The following is a 17,603-nucleotide window of genomic DNA, read 5'->3' as shown; positions in this document are numbered from 1 at the left end:
GTGTATTCCTTCATATCTGGGAAATGGTTTGCTCTTTATAGTCTTTTTAATTTTTTTTCTCCTTGATACAAATTCTTTTTATGCTTATCTCCTCTTACCTCAGTGCTTTTTCTCTCTACTTTTCTTCCTGTTCCTTTTATTTTTTTCTTTGTTTATGATAAGCTTTAGATTTATTCTATGGAGAATTCTCCTATTTTTATGTATAATTTCCTGTCATTTATCTTATCTGTATCTTTAGATTTCATTATTACTGTGTGGTAATACTTCAATCCTCACATAAATGCTGCTATACAGAATCGTTTTCTTACATATTCATATGGGCTTTAGCATGAATAGTTTTAAGTAAACATGCTAAATCTTTTCTGTAATAAGAGACAAGTTACCCTGTCAGCTATCTTGTGGATTAGGGTTAAAAAAAAGAAAAAAACAGAACAGGCAAGTATTTCAGAATTCTTAGATAACCACCTTGGGCAGCAAAATTAAACTAAGAAAAAAAAGAACTGTTGTAATCGCCCTGTTTTTACTCTGTCCCGCACTTAACACAGTGAGATCCCTTTGACCTATTTGCCTTCCACGTTTGCCAATATTCCCATTTCCCCAAATACCCATTAGCACCAGAAGCACTTCCCATCTTCAGTCGTAACTGCTTCGCTCCTAGGACACAGCAGCAAAGTAAACTGCAAAGCAGAAGCCAGAGCGCCTTCATTTTGTGACAACCGTTAGCTTGGCAGCAAGGCAGAGGGAGCTCAGGTGCCACTATCATATTATACGTGAGTTCTTTTCATGTCTTCCTCCTCAAGCTGCAGCTGTTTCCTACGCTCATTGGACAAATTACGGAACAGCTAACAGCCACACTGTTTTAACTTATCAATAATGAAAAGTGAGCTGGAGCTGTCAGGAAATGCATTTGACATCTCAGCTCCGAAGAACAGGAACTCTAGGGTCCCTGTATAGATACAAGGGGAAATATAATCATTAGTAAACTTAATTTATTTTTTAGGCAGAGTTGGCAGTGTGATTCCTTCTCAAGATTCTCTGGCATTTTCCCATTATGTTATTCTGCTTTTAGGTGCCTGTATCAGACAAATATGATTTGTTCAGGCTGAAATAGCCCAATGCAGGTATTTACCTCTACTAATATAATCTTTTATCTTTCAGGTTGTATTCAAATATTTTTGAAAAAATATTGTATTTTAATATTTAATATTTAATATTTAATATTTTAAAATATTTTAAAATCATTATAAATAAAACCATATTCACAGTAGGAAGGCATTGACTCACACGGCAAGAACAGTATATGGTAAATGAGGAGTTCTAACACGGACCCACAGCAGCTTTGTGCTATCTAAAAACAGATGGTTAGGTGAAGCAGACAAAGAGCAGGATGGCAAGACTGAGGAAGGAATCATTAATGAACTCAAAGGTGGATGGGCTATAGCTTGTGGAAGGGGAAGACGGCATTAGTTAGGTATTTTCAATTCTTATTTTTCAGAATACAAGAGAGTACTCCTAGAGCTCAAAGTACTGAAGAATAATTGCCTTTTGAGGCCAGCCTTCACAGCAGCCTGGGGAGAAAAAGAAATTAAAATAACAGATGTACCTTGTCCTGAAAACAGAGGAAGCAAAGGGGTTGAAATGTGATATTCTTCATCTACACGGAAGTAAACTAAGAGATTTCTTATTACTTCTACAGAAATCCATTGAGTTCTATAGGGACAGTATCAAGAAGAACTTTCAATCTCTCCACTGGTATATCTGCCCCATTTTGACAGAATACGAATATTTTATGCCAACAAAATAAAAACACAGGCCAAAAACCTAAGAATTTTAGGATCTTTTTGAAAACTGTTTACTCATTTGTGTACACCCTGCAAAGAGCCTGATAATTTAACTTCTAACAGTTTTTTAAAGGATTAGAGAACAGAGGGTTCTCTTTGGGCAATATTGTGTGCTTTATTTTATTTGTGGGTTTTGCATTAGAAAATCCTTCAAGATTTTGAACAGCGCTTCAGATGATCTGCAGGACAAGAGCCTGAAATTAGCTAGCACAACGGAATCAATATCGAGCAATATTTTCTTTCTGCAAGAAATTCAGTCTGACAGAAAAGAGTAAAAGCAGCATAAGGAAGCCAAGACTCTGGCTATAAAGCCGGGCACAGAAATTCCCTGTAAAGCAGTACAAATTAGTTGATGTCACCAGAGCAAGAAAACCATAGTGACAGAATAAAATGTTATCCAGGTTCCAGAATACTTTATTATCACCACCTTAGGTCACTAAGCTTCACAAGCTATATCCATCAAGTTTGATAGCAGTATATATACTCACAGCTGAAGCTAGAAGGTGCAGTGCTTTAATGTACTAACGATTTACATTAAGACACCTGGGTTCAAAGTCAGTTTATGACAGGAACAGAATGGGTTTGTTGGTCTCAGCCTGCTCTCTAGTGGACAACTGTACATTAACCCAGTCCTGAGAAGAATCCCAGGAATTAGTTTTGTTGGCCAAGACAGAAGGTGAAAGTCATATTCTCTGAACAACATTATTCAGAATAAAAATAAACCATATTCTAGTATTTTCTGTGTTATTCTGAAACACTTCAAGATGAGATGTTTCCATCAGCATCTCTTGCATAATGAATTTGGTGTTCTTGTTATCAGAATTTGAAAGGATACAGGAACAGAAGGGGAAACAGCGCAGTGGAAGGCAGCAAAGGCAATTAGACACTTCCATGTTAGGAGAATGAAGACTCAATGATATACTCCCACTAAAAACATATATAATATATGTCACTAGGTAAAATTCTTGTCTTTATTAACTTTTCTTTCCTAATACAAGACAGGGGAGAAAATGAGCAATAAAAACAATAAAATAATTTTTGGTCTTGATATATATAATTAACCTGCATGCTTGTCGCTGGAAAATGTGTTTGAGACAAGAGCTAAACATGACTAAAAAAAAGACTATGCCTTTATATCAATTTTTAAAAAGCCAGAGTTTGATAGCATTAAAATACGTTAGATAGTATTAAAATGTATGAGGGCTATAAACTCTCATGATTCAGCATATAAAACACACTTAAAATGCCTAGAGCATGGGAAGAAACTACACCCGCAGATGTTTTATTTCCTTAATGTATCCCATACGGTGGTTATGTTCACTTCAGCGGGCAGGCAGTATGATGCCGGAGTCCTAGATTTGTATAGTCTGTGGCATTTCCTATGCTTCCAGGGTAAATTCCTCAGTGACTCATTTGCAGAAATCAGCTGCGAAAAATTGTCAGGAACTCTGACCCCATTTCCCTTTACATTGCTTAACCTTTCATTAGGCGAGAGAATAAAACTCATTGATATGTAAGCATTTACAATTACAATCACATGCCAATGTCAAATGCAAAGTAAACACTGTCTTAAAAGTCTCCTCTAAATGTGTTTTAATATTAAAAAATAAAGATTTCACTAACTTATAATTGACCAATGCATATTACTTATACTATACATTATAGAATAACACATACATATATTACGTACTAACACTCAGATTTTTACAAAGTCTTGTGCTTTGTCCTAGTCTAAGCTGACCAGCCCTTCATTTTTCATCATGCTGTCTGCCTCACTTATTTACAGGAATGTTTGAATGCTTCTACATCTTTCTAACTTACATTTCAAATTCAAGATTACTTTAAAATTCAGTTTTTATCCACATGTGGTTCACCTCACAGACTGGCTGCTGTTTGCAGCATTTACATGCCTACATTTCTGGTTTTCACACGGCTTAAATTAAAAAAAAAGAAAAAAAAAAGAAAAGCCATTCCTTGAATTAATCATATTATTCTGTATCCAAGTTTAGATAACATTTTTCCTTCTTTCTTTTCAACAAGAAAACAGTTGTACAAAGAAGTGCATTTAAAGAGCAGTTTATCAACATTCATTGATTTCCACTGTTTCCTCAGTTGCTGACTATACTATTAGTTATCAAAGCTCTTCTTTCTATGGTGTTTTCATAATTATAATTTCTGATTATTTTTATTTCCCATCTTCTGACATTTGATATTTTACTAAGAGGCTGAGCCAGTAGATGCTAGTGTGAAAATGGGAACTGTAGCTGTCACTTACAGAAAAATGTCCTTTCTACGATTTGGAGTTAAAAGGGGATTTGAACTACTTTCAAAATATAAACAGAATTGAATCTGAAAGTCCCTCAAATCATGAGGCAAATGAAGAAATAATCTAGCAGGGAATGGAGCTGACTCATAATTTCTGCATATATGAAGATGACAGTATGTTTCCATGAGTAAATTCTTACTGCAAAATTACATATTTATGGAATAGCTTGACTATTTCCTTGAGTGAGAAAAAAATAATTAGAAATGCTAAATAGAATCTAAATTTATCAAGCATAATTCAGAGGAATGAAATGGCTAAGACTCATATAACTTCAAAAGAATCTGAATTATGCATTTAAATTCAGACTTGTGGCACGAACTAAGATAATTACCAGAAAAATAGCAGCTTTTGCAGTCAATAACAGACATTATATTGAGTTTGTCTATTTTTTTGAGCTGACAAATGAAAGATGACGGCTGCTGAAATGAGCTGCAGACCATATAAGAACTACGGTGGTCCATAAGAGCTACTGCTTTTACTTCCAAAGCCTGAAGCCGTAAGGAATATTAATACAGCTATTTATATTTAGCTAGTAGTAGTGTATCAGGTAGCTAGTAAAGTAGGTTTCCTCATGGAAGCAGTCTTCTGTTTCCACTTGGCATCCAACACGGCTTTCTAAAAATGTTTTTCCGCTCTATTCTCCTGATAATTCAGCAGCAGTAGGGCCAAGGAAACCCTGTCAGTAATACCGACTGCTTGCACAGAAATTCTGTTGTACTCATGACCACCTGCTGGCAAACACTAATGCACAGAACAAAAATAAGTAAGATGTGCTATAGCTCAAAACGAATGTGCTGGAAAAGGGATATAGCAAGTGCACTGATAAACGAGTAAACCACCATAATTGTGGTGCCTCACCTCTGGAGAGCAAATAAATACAAAACCCCAATATTTACGCTATGCAAGAACTTAATCTTGATTTGTTATCTTATAAAAAAGCTTCAAAACTTCATTTTCTACAGAGCAGAGATCCATGCATATTAGAGGAGGAACACTCTGTAACCATGACTATATATATTCCAGAGATATAAACCACTGAATGACAGCTCAGGATCAGCCAAAGCTGATCAAAGCCTCAAGAATCTTATCTCCCTTGCTTCTGCGAGAGCACACTGTGACAAGTTTATCTCTTTGATCCCAAATTTAGAATATGTCAGAATGGCTTAATCCTACATGTTTATTTTCACATTTGACTATTTTTTTTTAATTAAAGTGCTAGGCAGCACTCAAACTTTCAATTTCCTCCCCAGTTGCCATCATTTGGAAAGTGCCATGGCATGGAATAAAAGTTGTAAGTTCTGCATCGCAGCTTGCTCTCAGCTCTTCTTTGAAAGATTTCTGAATGAGGTTGCAGAGGTACATGAGCAGTAAAGATGCTTAGAAGCCTAAAGAACCAGCATGGAAAGTGTATGAGAAGAATCACAGTCTATTCTTATTTTTACACTTCATAATTTTTCAACACCACTGATTTTGAGTTATATTTCAACTTCACCCTTCCAACATGATACAGATTTCCTGGCCTGGATGGCCAGTTGCATTGTACTGAAAGGCACCAGTACACCTGAGAGGAGCAGGCCATCACCCTGCACAGCAGGCTTTCCCAATAGCCTGATGGGAGGCCGAGGTACCTGAGACATGCACTGTGGATGAGAGGAGAGCCCTTTATCTTCCCTCTGCACAATCTCATTATCATTCACTGGAATTGTCAACATTTACTACTGCAACGAGGCCTCAGAACCAAGCTATTCCCTTTGCTTCTGCTTATCCTATGTGCACAAGTCTTGTGAAACAGTTGGGTCAGTGAGCAGGCACTGTGAAGAGGTCTCCTTGCTAGCTTAGCAGGGAAGCCAGAGGAATGTACATCGACCTAGAGCCTTACTGTGCAAATCATCACCCTGCTGTCATTCTAGACATGATGCCAGACAAGCCTAGTTACTCCCCACTGCCACAGTCCCAAAATGGCAGTAAGTGTGCCACAGAAACACAAATAGGACAACTGTTCAGCGAAAGTTCTACTGGTATGAGAAAGAAGTACAAGACAGCTGGATGCATCATAAATAAGTGTAAGGGGACAAAGCAAAGGCAGGTAAGGGCCCAGAAAGTCCTGGAACAGCACATACACATACATCCTCAGTTTCACTCCTTTGCTCCCTACAGACAACAGCTCTGTGGAAGGGAACCCTGCCAGCAAACTCCTCCGGCAACATCTAGAGAAGCTTACGGTCAGCGAACAGTGAGGAGCTTACTCCTGGGCACATCATCCCTACTGTTTTATTTTAATTCAAAAGAGAGTAGCACAGTAAGAGAGAGGTTGTAAACTAAGGACAGCTCAGTCTCAACTCCGTACAGGATTTGTATTAGAAAGGACTCTGTAAGGATTTGTATTAGAAATGCACACTTTCTCTTGAGAAGGACTTCAGAAAGGGCTAAAGGAAGTTCATGCAACTAATCAGCAGGGTAAGTGAGGTTGTTAGAAGCAAAAAGTACATCTTTGAAAATGCTGAAGTCATTTTCAAGGGACAGAACAAGAAAGAGTTATAAACTCTGACAGGTTAAATGTGAAAACATAACAAGGCAGACCAAGAAGCATCTGAAGAATAACTAACAAAGGAATCAAAACTAATAGTCCTTTTCCCACAAAATACATCGGAAGCAGGAAACTTGCCAAAATCTGCAGGACTAGCTAATTTTCAGGGCACAAAAGAGCACCCAGAGAAGACAGGGTCATTGCAGAGACGCTAAGTGAACTCTCTGCATTGGTGTGGAAAGAACTGGGAAGTTTCTGAAACCAGAACCCTTCTTGGCAGGGGACCCATCAGAAGATCAGTCTGAAATTGGAATTACTGTAGAAGAGATTACGGAATAAATAGATAAGGTGAAAATCACCAGGATTGTATTGCATTCACTCCAAATTTCTAAAGGAACTCAAGGACGAAAGAGCTGAATTACTCACAGCAGGGGGTAACCTATTGCTTTAAATTGCCTGGCTTCTGGAAGGAAGCAGATGTGACATCAATTCCTTAAAAAGGTTCCAGAGAAAATCTGAGGAATGGTAGCAGTGTAAGCCTGACGTGTATTGGGCAAATAACTAGAAACAATGATAAGGAACAGAATTAGGGGACACCTGGATAGATCTGTTTTATTTGGAAAACGTTGAATTCTCCCGAGGAAAGCACCAACTTACAATTCTGATAAAAGCATTTCAGTGCATTCAGGTAGCCCAGTAAATACAATTTTGCCAAAACCAGTAAAAGACCAGAGACCCCACAACGACCTGACAGTGCAGAAGCCCAGGAGTTGCCCCGTGCTGGTTCTGACGAGCTGATCTGGATTTTTTTTTCCAATATATGACTATTGTCTAGTGGTCAAGTGGCTATTGGCTAACTGGATTGAGCTTGGCTGTGGATATTTTCATACTGTACAAGCCTAGCAACCCTGCTCTAACAATAGCAAAGGTCTGAAGGAAGCTGTGGAGCAAATTTCAGATTTCAGCAATGAGAAGATTGTAGATCGTAGTGAGAAAACCCAAGCAGAGTCCTGAACTGATGGGGAAGAAACATCAGCTATGAACACAAAACTCCTCCCAGGAGAGACATGGAAAGACAGTGATTCCTAGTAGCCCCACTTCTGACGCAGTCTTTTTAAGGAAGATGGAAGTTGTTGACCCTAGGACCCTTTAGGACATACAGAAGGTGAGCACAGCTTCAAAGAAACCGAGCAACAATGATTTTAACTGTATTGTTAAAGTTTTCTTCCTGTGTTAATGGGATGATTTGTAACAATAGATTATTAAAACGTTAATGGGACAGTTCATTCTTGTCTCCTCCTTTAAGGTACAATCCCTTTGGCCCATAACAAGGTTTAATGTAATACGAATCCAGCCTGATGCTATGGCATGGATAAATAGTTGGTTAAAAGACAAAAAAGTGAGCATGAGAGTAAATGGTGAGTTTTGATAGTGGGGACATTACAAGTGAAGATTCACAGTTGTCTGTCTGAGACATGTTCTTCAGTATATTCATAAATTATTTGGAAATGAGAGTCAATAATGAGATTACTGTGTGCTGGTAATGACACAGAATTAATCATTAGAGGGTCAAGGGTTTATTGTGAAGAATGGCTTAAGTTCCAGAGACTGGTGCAGTTTCTAGATCAAACTATGCCTCATCTTTTAAGGGTATGAAAGAGTATGCCAAGAAAAATGTCCACCGGCCCAAAATTAAGTAGAGAGAAATGTCAGCTCTGTCCCTTCACTGTTTGGCCTCATGGTTACAACTACACCTACTGAGGCACAAGAGGCTTTGGGCTTGAATGGTTCAGAACAACTGTCATTGTCATTCCAGGGCCAAAAAACCCCACAAAGCCATGGCAGGACACATCAGCCAATGTGGAAAAAGCATTACGTCACATAAATGGCTAGAGAACCAGTCCTCTAACCTACAGCCTAACCACCCATTTGTGAAGTTGGTCATAGTGGTCAAGTTTATGGGACTATACTTTGCACATGGAATACAGTTATATCCCCTCTGTATGGTGAGTCACAAGAACAGACCTTGCTCTGACTTCATGCAGTCAAAAGGGAAGATGCTCCCATTTTTCTATTTCTTCATTGTTGTTCTTTAAACTCTGTATCAATTAATGAAAGACAAAAAAATGAAGCATGAGGTATGTAAGGAAAACGCGTTGCTATGAAAACTCTATATTGTCCTTAACATACTCACAGAACTTTCAGTGAAATCAAAAGAGTAGCATATGGCAAATGTCTCCAACCAGACTTCTTTTCACCACGAATCCCTGTTGAATTCACTGGGCTTTTAAAGGCAAAGAGTTTTAAATGAATTCCACTTCTAAATATATAACAACCTAATAAGTTGGAACAGGAATTCTTTCTCCATCAAATTTAATGGGTACTTTCAGGATGTAATGCATTTGTGACACTTTTGCAGGCTTGTATTTCCTTTGTTGTCTTCACATTGCTACAGAGTCACACCCCAGGGTATTTTATGAAACTATAACTGATGTAAAAACTTCACTGGCAGATTTTTGTGTGTAAAATACGTGTTTCTGACATTTAGAAGGTATGTCTTGATGGATTCTGCTTTGTTCTCTGTTAGGGTGTAGTTCCATTCTGTTTTGTGAAATCGTATTTTTTTGCACTGGGTACCATGCCAAATACATTGCTTTATGTGATGTCTCTCAGAAAATAATGCTTATTCAATTATGGCAGGTATCTAAAATACAAGACAAATATTTCTGCATTGGTAAACTGCCCGGATTCTCCATGTAAATAGAAGCTTTAATATTTCAGTGTAAGGATTACCAAAACCTTGCCTAGTGTCCCTGCCCACAGCAGGGGTGTTGGAACTAGATGAGATTTAAGGTCCCTTCCAATCCAAACCATTCTATGATTCTGTGAAAATGAAAATAATGCATAACCAACCTGCATAATATCTTTGAGAAAGTTATGATACAAACAGGCCAGGGTAAAGAAGTATACATTATTCCCTTGTATTCCCTGGAAGCTTTTAATACAGTACCAAATACATTATTAATGAATAGGGTAAGAAGGTAAGGAAATAATACTCAACTGGATAACAAACTGGCTTGCTTTCAAAGTCAAGGAATGGTTATAAATGTAAAAGGAAGATGACAAATGCAGCATCACAGAGCTTAGTATTAAGTCCTCATCTTTGTCATATTAATGAACAGGAAAACTGACAGAGCTTCAAGGTGTGCAATTTGATGTGTCAGGAATGCAAGGACCAGCTGGCCATGAACAGAAAGGAGGAAAATACAGTTCAAACTGAATGGGGGGAAAAATGGATACATATACGTCTTAGACGTGATAAATGTAAAATGTATAAAAGTAAGAATAAGGAAGTTAAAAAATAACAGAGGTTATGCCCAGAATTATGGGCTGTATTGAACATGTCAAAGATCTGGCAATGTTAGATACAAAGTTGAAAACATCAGGTAATTGGATATAACTTATACGTTAAATTCTGTTCAAATTGTTTGGTAAGAGTGTAGAATGCTGCATAAATACCATTAACCATTCAATACCTGGCAGTAGACAGACAGGACAAAAATCCTATGCTGAAGATGAAGAAGGCTAACTCCAATATCACAGCATGAATGAGTGTGAAAAGAATTGCGAACCAGAATATTAACTTGAATCTGTCCCAGAAAGACAAAGATTAACAGCTCAAGTTTACTTGTTAGCTGTCTTTGTGCAATGAACTGATAGGTAACGCAGCAGACAGAACAGCAAAACAAAATCGTCTCTTATCTTCCTGTTGTTCTCAATAAATTCGGTGTACAAGTAGAGGACAGTACTGGTTGGAAGACTGCTGTGATACTTTTGGGAACAAAGAGGGATTTAGGGCACCATATTTGTAAAGTATGTGTATTAGAGCACTAAGTGATGTTCTTCATTGCCATGCTGTGTAACTAATGCAGGGTATGCTACATTTATCGCTGCTCTATTTGTCCTTGTATTTATGTTAGAGCCTCTCCAGAAGGTGCAACTCAAAACCAGTGACTGGAAGCAGTTCTGTGGCAGTCAGATCCTTGATTTACATAGTCATCTGCCTTTTCAGTTTCCAAATGCAGCCTGAAGGAGAACCAGCTGGACAATATTCCTTACAGAGAGAGTGGTGAGGTGCTGGAACAGGCTGCCCAGAGAGGTTGTGGATGCCCCATCCCTGGAGGTGTTCAAGGCCAGATTGGATGGGGCCCTGGGCAGCCTGGTTTAGTATTAAATGGGGAGGTTGGTGGCCCTGCCTGTGGCAGGGGGGTTGGAAATTCGTGATCCTTGAGGTACTTTCCAACCTTGGGCCATTCTGTGATTCTGTGATGCACTTCACAACATCTGACTATACTCACTGGTATCAAGATGGCTTATTCTTTTGACAACAGCAACTCACAAACAAACATGGGCTGAAGCCGATGCAAATGGGTAAGTGATACTTGAAGAGCTCACAGAGGCAGTAAGTCTACTCTGACTGAAAATACAGAATTATGAGTGGCCAATTCAGTCTATAATTGGGGACTGTTTGTGGATTCTCACTAATATTCTTGCGTCTTTGCATCTAAGACAAATGTTTGCTCTCCGGCAGTTATCTCTGTTGAGCCGCAGAAGATGATAACTTCTTTTTCACCTATGTTACAGAAAAGAGGTGTGAAAACTGCAGCTGTCCAGAAGCTCTAACATGCTATCTTTTGAGATATCCAGAATTGGTTCTAGACACAGAAAACTCATTTTCTGCTCTCCGTAATGTTTTTTCATAGATCTGAGATCTCAGTATTTTGCAGCCTAAAGTCAAGCTAACTGAAAAGCTAGAAGATGAAGAAAATGAGGTTATGTTTGGACTGAGTTTCTTCTTTGTTATATTCTATCAGGATAACATATATTTGTATAACAAACAAAATTCTGGAAGGTCTGAGTGTAGGGAAAGAAGAAAATACAAAATCCATTCTTACAGAAAGAAAAGGCTATCACAAGGGTCACCACCTTCTATTTCATGTACAAGACCAGCTAAACCATAAAACAGGCCATTTCTCAACAAAGCAAGACCAAAAGGTGACTGCATGTTCCCACAGCATTCTTAAGGCAAAACACACAGGTTAAATGGGCAGGTTAAATGACGATAGACATCGCACTTACCTCATTTTTGGAAGACTAAAATATTAATATATAAAGTGCAGCAGAAAGAATAGAGTAAAACACAACAGAACAGGTTATTTTTTTTCACAGTGAGTTATAATCTCATATATGTTTGCCTTCCAACTGATGTCAGATGCATATGGAAAAAATAGGACTGAAAGTAGTGACTGTGGGAGATCCTTTCTCACAGGCTTTTGTGCTGTTGATCAGGGTACTGAGAACAAAATGACCTTCTCCCTGTCCCATCTGAATCCCTCTCACAGCAAAGGGATGAACTAAGCTCTGCTGGCCTACTCTATGTTGCTTTTCATGGATTCTCTATGTTAGTATGGAGAATCTTTGTGGTTTTCTTCTATCATTCTCTTGAATCAGCCTATGACTACTCTTGCTTAATTCTGAACCTACCTCAGATATTCTCATAATCTCACTGGGTGACTGAAATATAAAGGCACTGACAAGCACTCTGATGAATCTTACATCTATGCTTCATATCTAATATTTTCATACAGAATTTTTCCTCAAAGACATTCAGATATTCACCTTTGGTAGATTTCCAGATTTTCTATCCACGTATTAAGATGCAAATTGCTCTCCTTCTCCCTCCTTAGAGCAATCTGCTAATGCTTCTTTTCATAATATTGTCAGTTTTTAACTTCTGAATGCTCAGTTTTGCAATACTAATGACCTTTTTTTTGGTAGAATATGCAAAATAGAGTAATCTGCTGTTAGCACCACTGGCATCAGTGGTATTATTCCTGCTCTTTGTGAGTACAATGATGAATAGAAATAGGCCCAATGCACACAAGAATAGTTTCTTGGGATCCTCTTCTGGACAATCTTCCATGTAATTGTTTCTTTTACAAAGCTTTCAGGACATCCAGAATTTTCTTTATAAGTCTTTCCTCCATCTTGGAAGAAATATAATAATGTTTTTAATAGGTACATAATGAATGAAGCTATGAAAATGAAATGAGGGCAGAAGCAGAAAAGGAAGCAATCTTACTCCTGCAGAAAAAAAGATGTATTGCAAGTCTGCTTGCTTTATGTTACTACACGGAAAAGAATTAGTATATCAAATGTTCTCATTTGGTATATTATCTAGCTTCTGGTAGTTCGTTTATAGCCAGATGGTCATCAGCTCTGACCTATCTAGTGACCTTTACACAGTATTTTATATTCTCTGCCTTTATGAACAATCTTTTTCATCCTCTAAAATCGTAATTGACAAAGATGATGTTTCATCCATGATGTTTGCAATAAAAATAATATACCTTCAAGTGCCAACTGACAACATTATTTTCTGAGCACAGGGGAAACATAAATCTTGTGAGACAATCAACTGCTAAATCAATTAAAAAATAGAGGCACTCCAGTTAGCTTTAACTGTTCATTATCATAAGAAATTCAAGCACTCGGTGCAGCTGCCTAAGGCGTCAGCTAACCAAATCTGCACTGAAGTTCCAACAGTTTAAAAGTTGGAAAAAGTTGCATAAAAGTGAAGTTAAAATATTTGAGTACATCTTATCCAGGAAGATGTTGATTAGAGTACAGGATGCCATCTTGACGTGGCTACACCCAACCACTGTTAGCCTCCTCAGTTTCTTAATTCCACTGAAGTGACAGACACTGAAATACAGCAGTAGGTCCTATTCATAGCACATAGAGTAATGGTTAACCACAGAGCTGCCTCACTTCATCCTTGTAGCCCATCAGCTTATCTTAGGAAACAAACAAACAAATCAAACACAAATGCACAGGAAGAACTAGCTGATGCACATAGGGCATTACCAAATCCCTATGAAATCCATGGGCTGTTGTACAAAAAATTCTAGTTGCTAGCATTAGTGAAGGAATTTTTCCAAGTATTATTGCAAATCACAATATTCCCTTTAGGTTATCACTGACAGAATTTTAAAATATTTACATTATTTATTGCTTCCTGCACCTCCTCATCTAAATGAGAGCTGTAATCAATAAACCATCAGTACTTCACTTTTTTTTTTCCATTCTGCAGGATGTAAATTGTGTAGCTTTACATTGTTCCTAATCACGTGTGTAATGCCCAGCCTTTCCTAACTCATCAGAAACAAACTTACTTCTAATCAATAAAGGTGCACCTATCATGGGAATCGTAACTACTTTTATATACTGAGTAATGAATCTAAATAGCATGGGATAAAAGGGCAGCAGTTGTTTATGGATTCCAGCTCTGTAACCTTACAGCTTCTGTAAAGATGAACAGAACTGGATCCACTGCTTAGGCAATATTTTAATTTTATTCTGATTTTGTGCTTGTAACTCTTCTGGTCTTTCATGAGAATCAAAAATTCTCAACACCTCAGATTCCATTTTACAGTAGGGAGAGGAGAGGAGAGGAGAGGAGAGGTAAGTCTCTCCATTTCTGCAGCAGTTTTAAAAGGACAGAATTGTAGCATGCATTGCTATCACAATATATTTTCCCCTTCCTGATTTTTTTTAAATTTTTTAGCGACTAATAATGAATGGTAAAACTTCACAAACAAATAGTTTTGTTTTGTTTTTCATAAAATACTTCCTTCAGGAAACATGAGATAGATAATGAGGCAACAGTAAATGCTGGAGATACAGCTGGCATGCTTACTGAAATGGAAGTCATGTTGGGTCTGAAGTAGTCCTTAGAATGGCATTTTTGAGTACTGCTATACTTCACCCACAGACTTGAATGGAATTTAATTTTACTTAGGAAATTAATTAACTTTATTTCAAACCATAGGGAAAAAAAAAACAACACTTAAAACTTCTTACCATTCCCCTCAAACTTGTTTCAAAGGTGTCTTTTGATAAGAAAAACAGCCCATTAATCTGAATGACAATTCTTACTGCTCTCAAAATGAATCCACTTTAAAAGTCTGGGACTTCTTACGGGAAAGTTTAAAACTATTATATTTCAAATTAAATTTGAAGACACTGCATATTGAGATGCATTTTTTTTTTCTCCCATCACTTTTAATTACTTGTAAATTTGCATGAAAATAGGATCTTTATTTCTTGAAAGATCATCTGCTCCTGCTGCTTTTTCTTCATTGAAGATGTCACTTGCAAGGGGCTAGATCTTCAGGTAAGGTAGAAGCAAGAGCAGATGGGCTCAGAAGAAAGAAAAATTTTATGCACATATTATTTTTAATACTAAAATAAAAAATGAGGATAAGAAGTGAAAATACATGCTCTGAAACCAACATCCTCATACTTTTTCCAGGAGATATAGCTGTCTCCAAACAAAAGTTATTTTAAACTTTAAAATTGAACTTAGAATATGAAAATACAATATAAAACTCTAAAGATTCATTAGATCACTGTTTACTCAGGAAGATCCCCTAGCTTGACACTAATAGTATAATTATTTACTGCACCATAAGGAAACACAAGGAGCATGCAGTCTTGTTCATTTATGCCCTCAAGATAAGACTTACCCCTTCCTAAAGGAAAAGTTTTTAATTCTTGATGGATGTTTCTAAAACACATGGCTGACTCCCACCTCAACAGAAGCATTTGTTTTGCAAAAAAAATCAACCAGTCAAATGCTTATGTGTATAACCAAGATGTTATAATCACAATACAATTGTGTATAATCAATAGATATCAAGATGTTATAATTGCAATATAATCAAAAGAGTAAGGCAAAGCAAACAAGGATCACAAAAGAGAATAAGTAGAAGAGCTTACCCTTGGGTTGAGCTCACTAGAAGATACCAAAGAGGAGGATCTCCAGAAGAGATCCTTCCCCTCTGGTAGCCAGCTCTTAAATAGGTCCAGGAGGGGTGCAGCCAGGCTCCACCCCTTCCGGCAGCACAGGTGAATTGCCTTCACCTGTGCTCCCATGGCTGACTCATGGCTCGCCTCAGGTGATCAATCAGAGGTTCAGGCCGTGACTCAGCAGTTCCCATACATTATGCATTAGTGTGAACAAAACATAAGTAGGCAACAGTGATAGACCACAAAGTGTGAATGACTTCCTGGCTCCTCCATGCACAGATCCACTTGAAACACAATAGTGGAACACATTGAGAGAGTTTGCACTGCCATGTACCTATGCTTTTATAGAGAATTGAAGGTATTTAAAACCTGGTGGCCCTTAATATATGGCTTCCTGCTTCTATTTCTCAATAATGAAGCTTGATTCCAGCTATCAACATAAGCAAATTCATGAAAATTGTAATGAGAGCAAGTAATAAAAGTATTTTAAAAAGCCTCCAAAGAGATTCACACATTGAAATAAAATGGTTCTGCTTTTAAAAGAGTTATGTGTTCAGTATTATTGACAGTGAACTGGTCTTTAGATAGCTCTGCACAGTTCCATAACAAACTTTTAGAGGGTCATTGCAACTGCATGCAGACGGGACGGGACGGGAAGGGAAGGGAGATTTTAGAATGGGAGTCCTACTAATTAAAATATGATTGTCAAAACTCCAGAAGTGATATTTGACCTCATTTCTTTTGGTACAGAAAATGCCACAGAGATAGAGGCAAGGCCCAGCAAGTACTTTACCTGTGGACAGGAAAAACTGATAGTGCATTCATATACTCAGATTCAAATCTCCAATCCAAATGAATTGCTACTAATAAAAACAAAGCACAGAGTCCCTTTTACATTGTTTTACCCTGTTTAAAAGACAAACATTTGCACACTGCAAGCCTCAAATGGATAAAAGCTACCATGAGAACTTATAAGCCATCTGCTAGCTTACTAATGAAGCCAGTAACTATTATTGTTTACAGTTGAACACCGGGGGTCATGCGTATTTGCTGTAATGAAAGAATCAATGCATCACTGCAGATGCTAAAAGAGAACTTCTTTTTTTTTTTTCCAGACGGCTAATTATAAATACAATAAAATAACAAATTAAAAAAAAATCTGTTCATATCCACAGAGAAATAGTGCTTGGCACACCACATGCAAAATGCAGCACTCTTCTGTTGTCTAGTAGTCTCTACTTGATAGACTCAGCTTACAGAAACAGAATTACAAAAGTTACTCTTCAACACTAAACAAATAGCTGACCACCAAGGAATGCTTTGTCCCTAATTCTCTAATCTACACAAACCTTCTGCATTATTTAATTGTTTGGTTTATCTGAATGTAATGATGAAATGTGCATTAGCAAGCAGACAGATACTTCTTATTGTTTCACTCTATTTCTCTTGCCTGAAGAAGACACTATGACACAGAAAAACTTGGCTCAGTTGAGCTATTAAAAATGTCCTGAAGTTTCTTAGAGTTTTTAAATGTTAGCTGATACACAGCACTGATACAATCCACTTCTGCTTTACTGCTTAATCACTCAAAAATGTACACAATAACATTAATTTACAACACCTAGCAAAAATAAACAATGGTAAGTATTTGGACATGTGTACCTCATGAAATTCTTAAATTCATTGAAAACAAGACATTCATTCTGAAACCTCCTTAATGGCCTTCACATGTTCTAAGAATGTTCTTTAACTTCAGAAAAATTTCTAAAGCCTGGAAGGTAAGAGCTTACTTGCTTTGCTGAGTTGAAACATCGCAAATGACTCTTCAAAGACCTCTGGTACCCTGGTGCATGGTGCAGCCTTCTTGCAGCTCGTACTCTTCTCAGTCCACCTACAGCACATGAAGAAATACTTATTTACTGTGTGACCAAAACGCAGCATAACGTCCTAGACAGATGGGTTGGGGTAGGCAGGAAAGCTGTCTTATTGTAGGTACCAAATCAGTAAACAAGTTAGGAAAGAAAGGGGACAACATAAA

General features: G+C 37.5%; 1 protein-coding gene across 3 annotated transcripts in view; it reads right to left on the bottom strand.

The window, feature by feature from the left end:
• DCTD (dCMP deaminase) overlaps positions 1 to 17,603 on the bottom strand; it is a 53,743-nt gene that overhangs the window by 25,547 nt on the left and 10,593 nt on the right. For all 3 annotated transcript variants that reach the window (XM_048942114.1, XM_048942112.1, XM_048942113.1), the window contains one exon: positions 17,360 to 17,456. In XM_048942114.1, coding sequence (XP_048798071.1) covers positions 17,360 to 17,456 — 97 coding nt within the window. The remainder of the gene's footprint in view (positions 1 to 17,359; positions 17,457 to 17,603) is intronic.

The sequence above is a fragment of the Lagopus muta genome, chromosome 4 (assembly GCF_023343835.1).
Source record: "Lagopus muta isolate bLagMut1 chromosome 4, bLagMut1 primary, whole genome shotgun sequence".
Taxonomy (NCBI): Eukaryota; Metazoa; Chordata; class Aves; order Galliformes; family Phasianidae; genus Lagopus; species Lagopus muta.
This window is presented reverse-complemented; position numbering and strand designations above follow the sequence as displayed.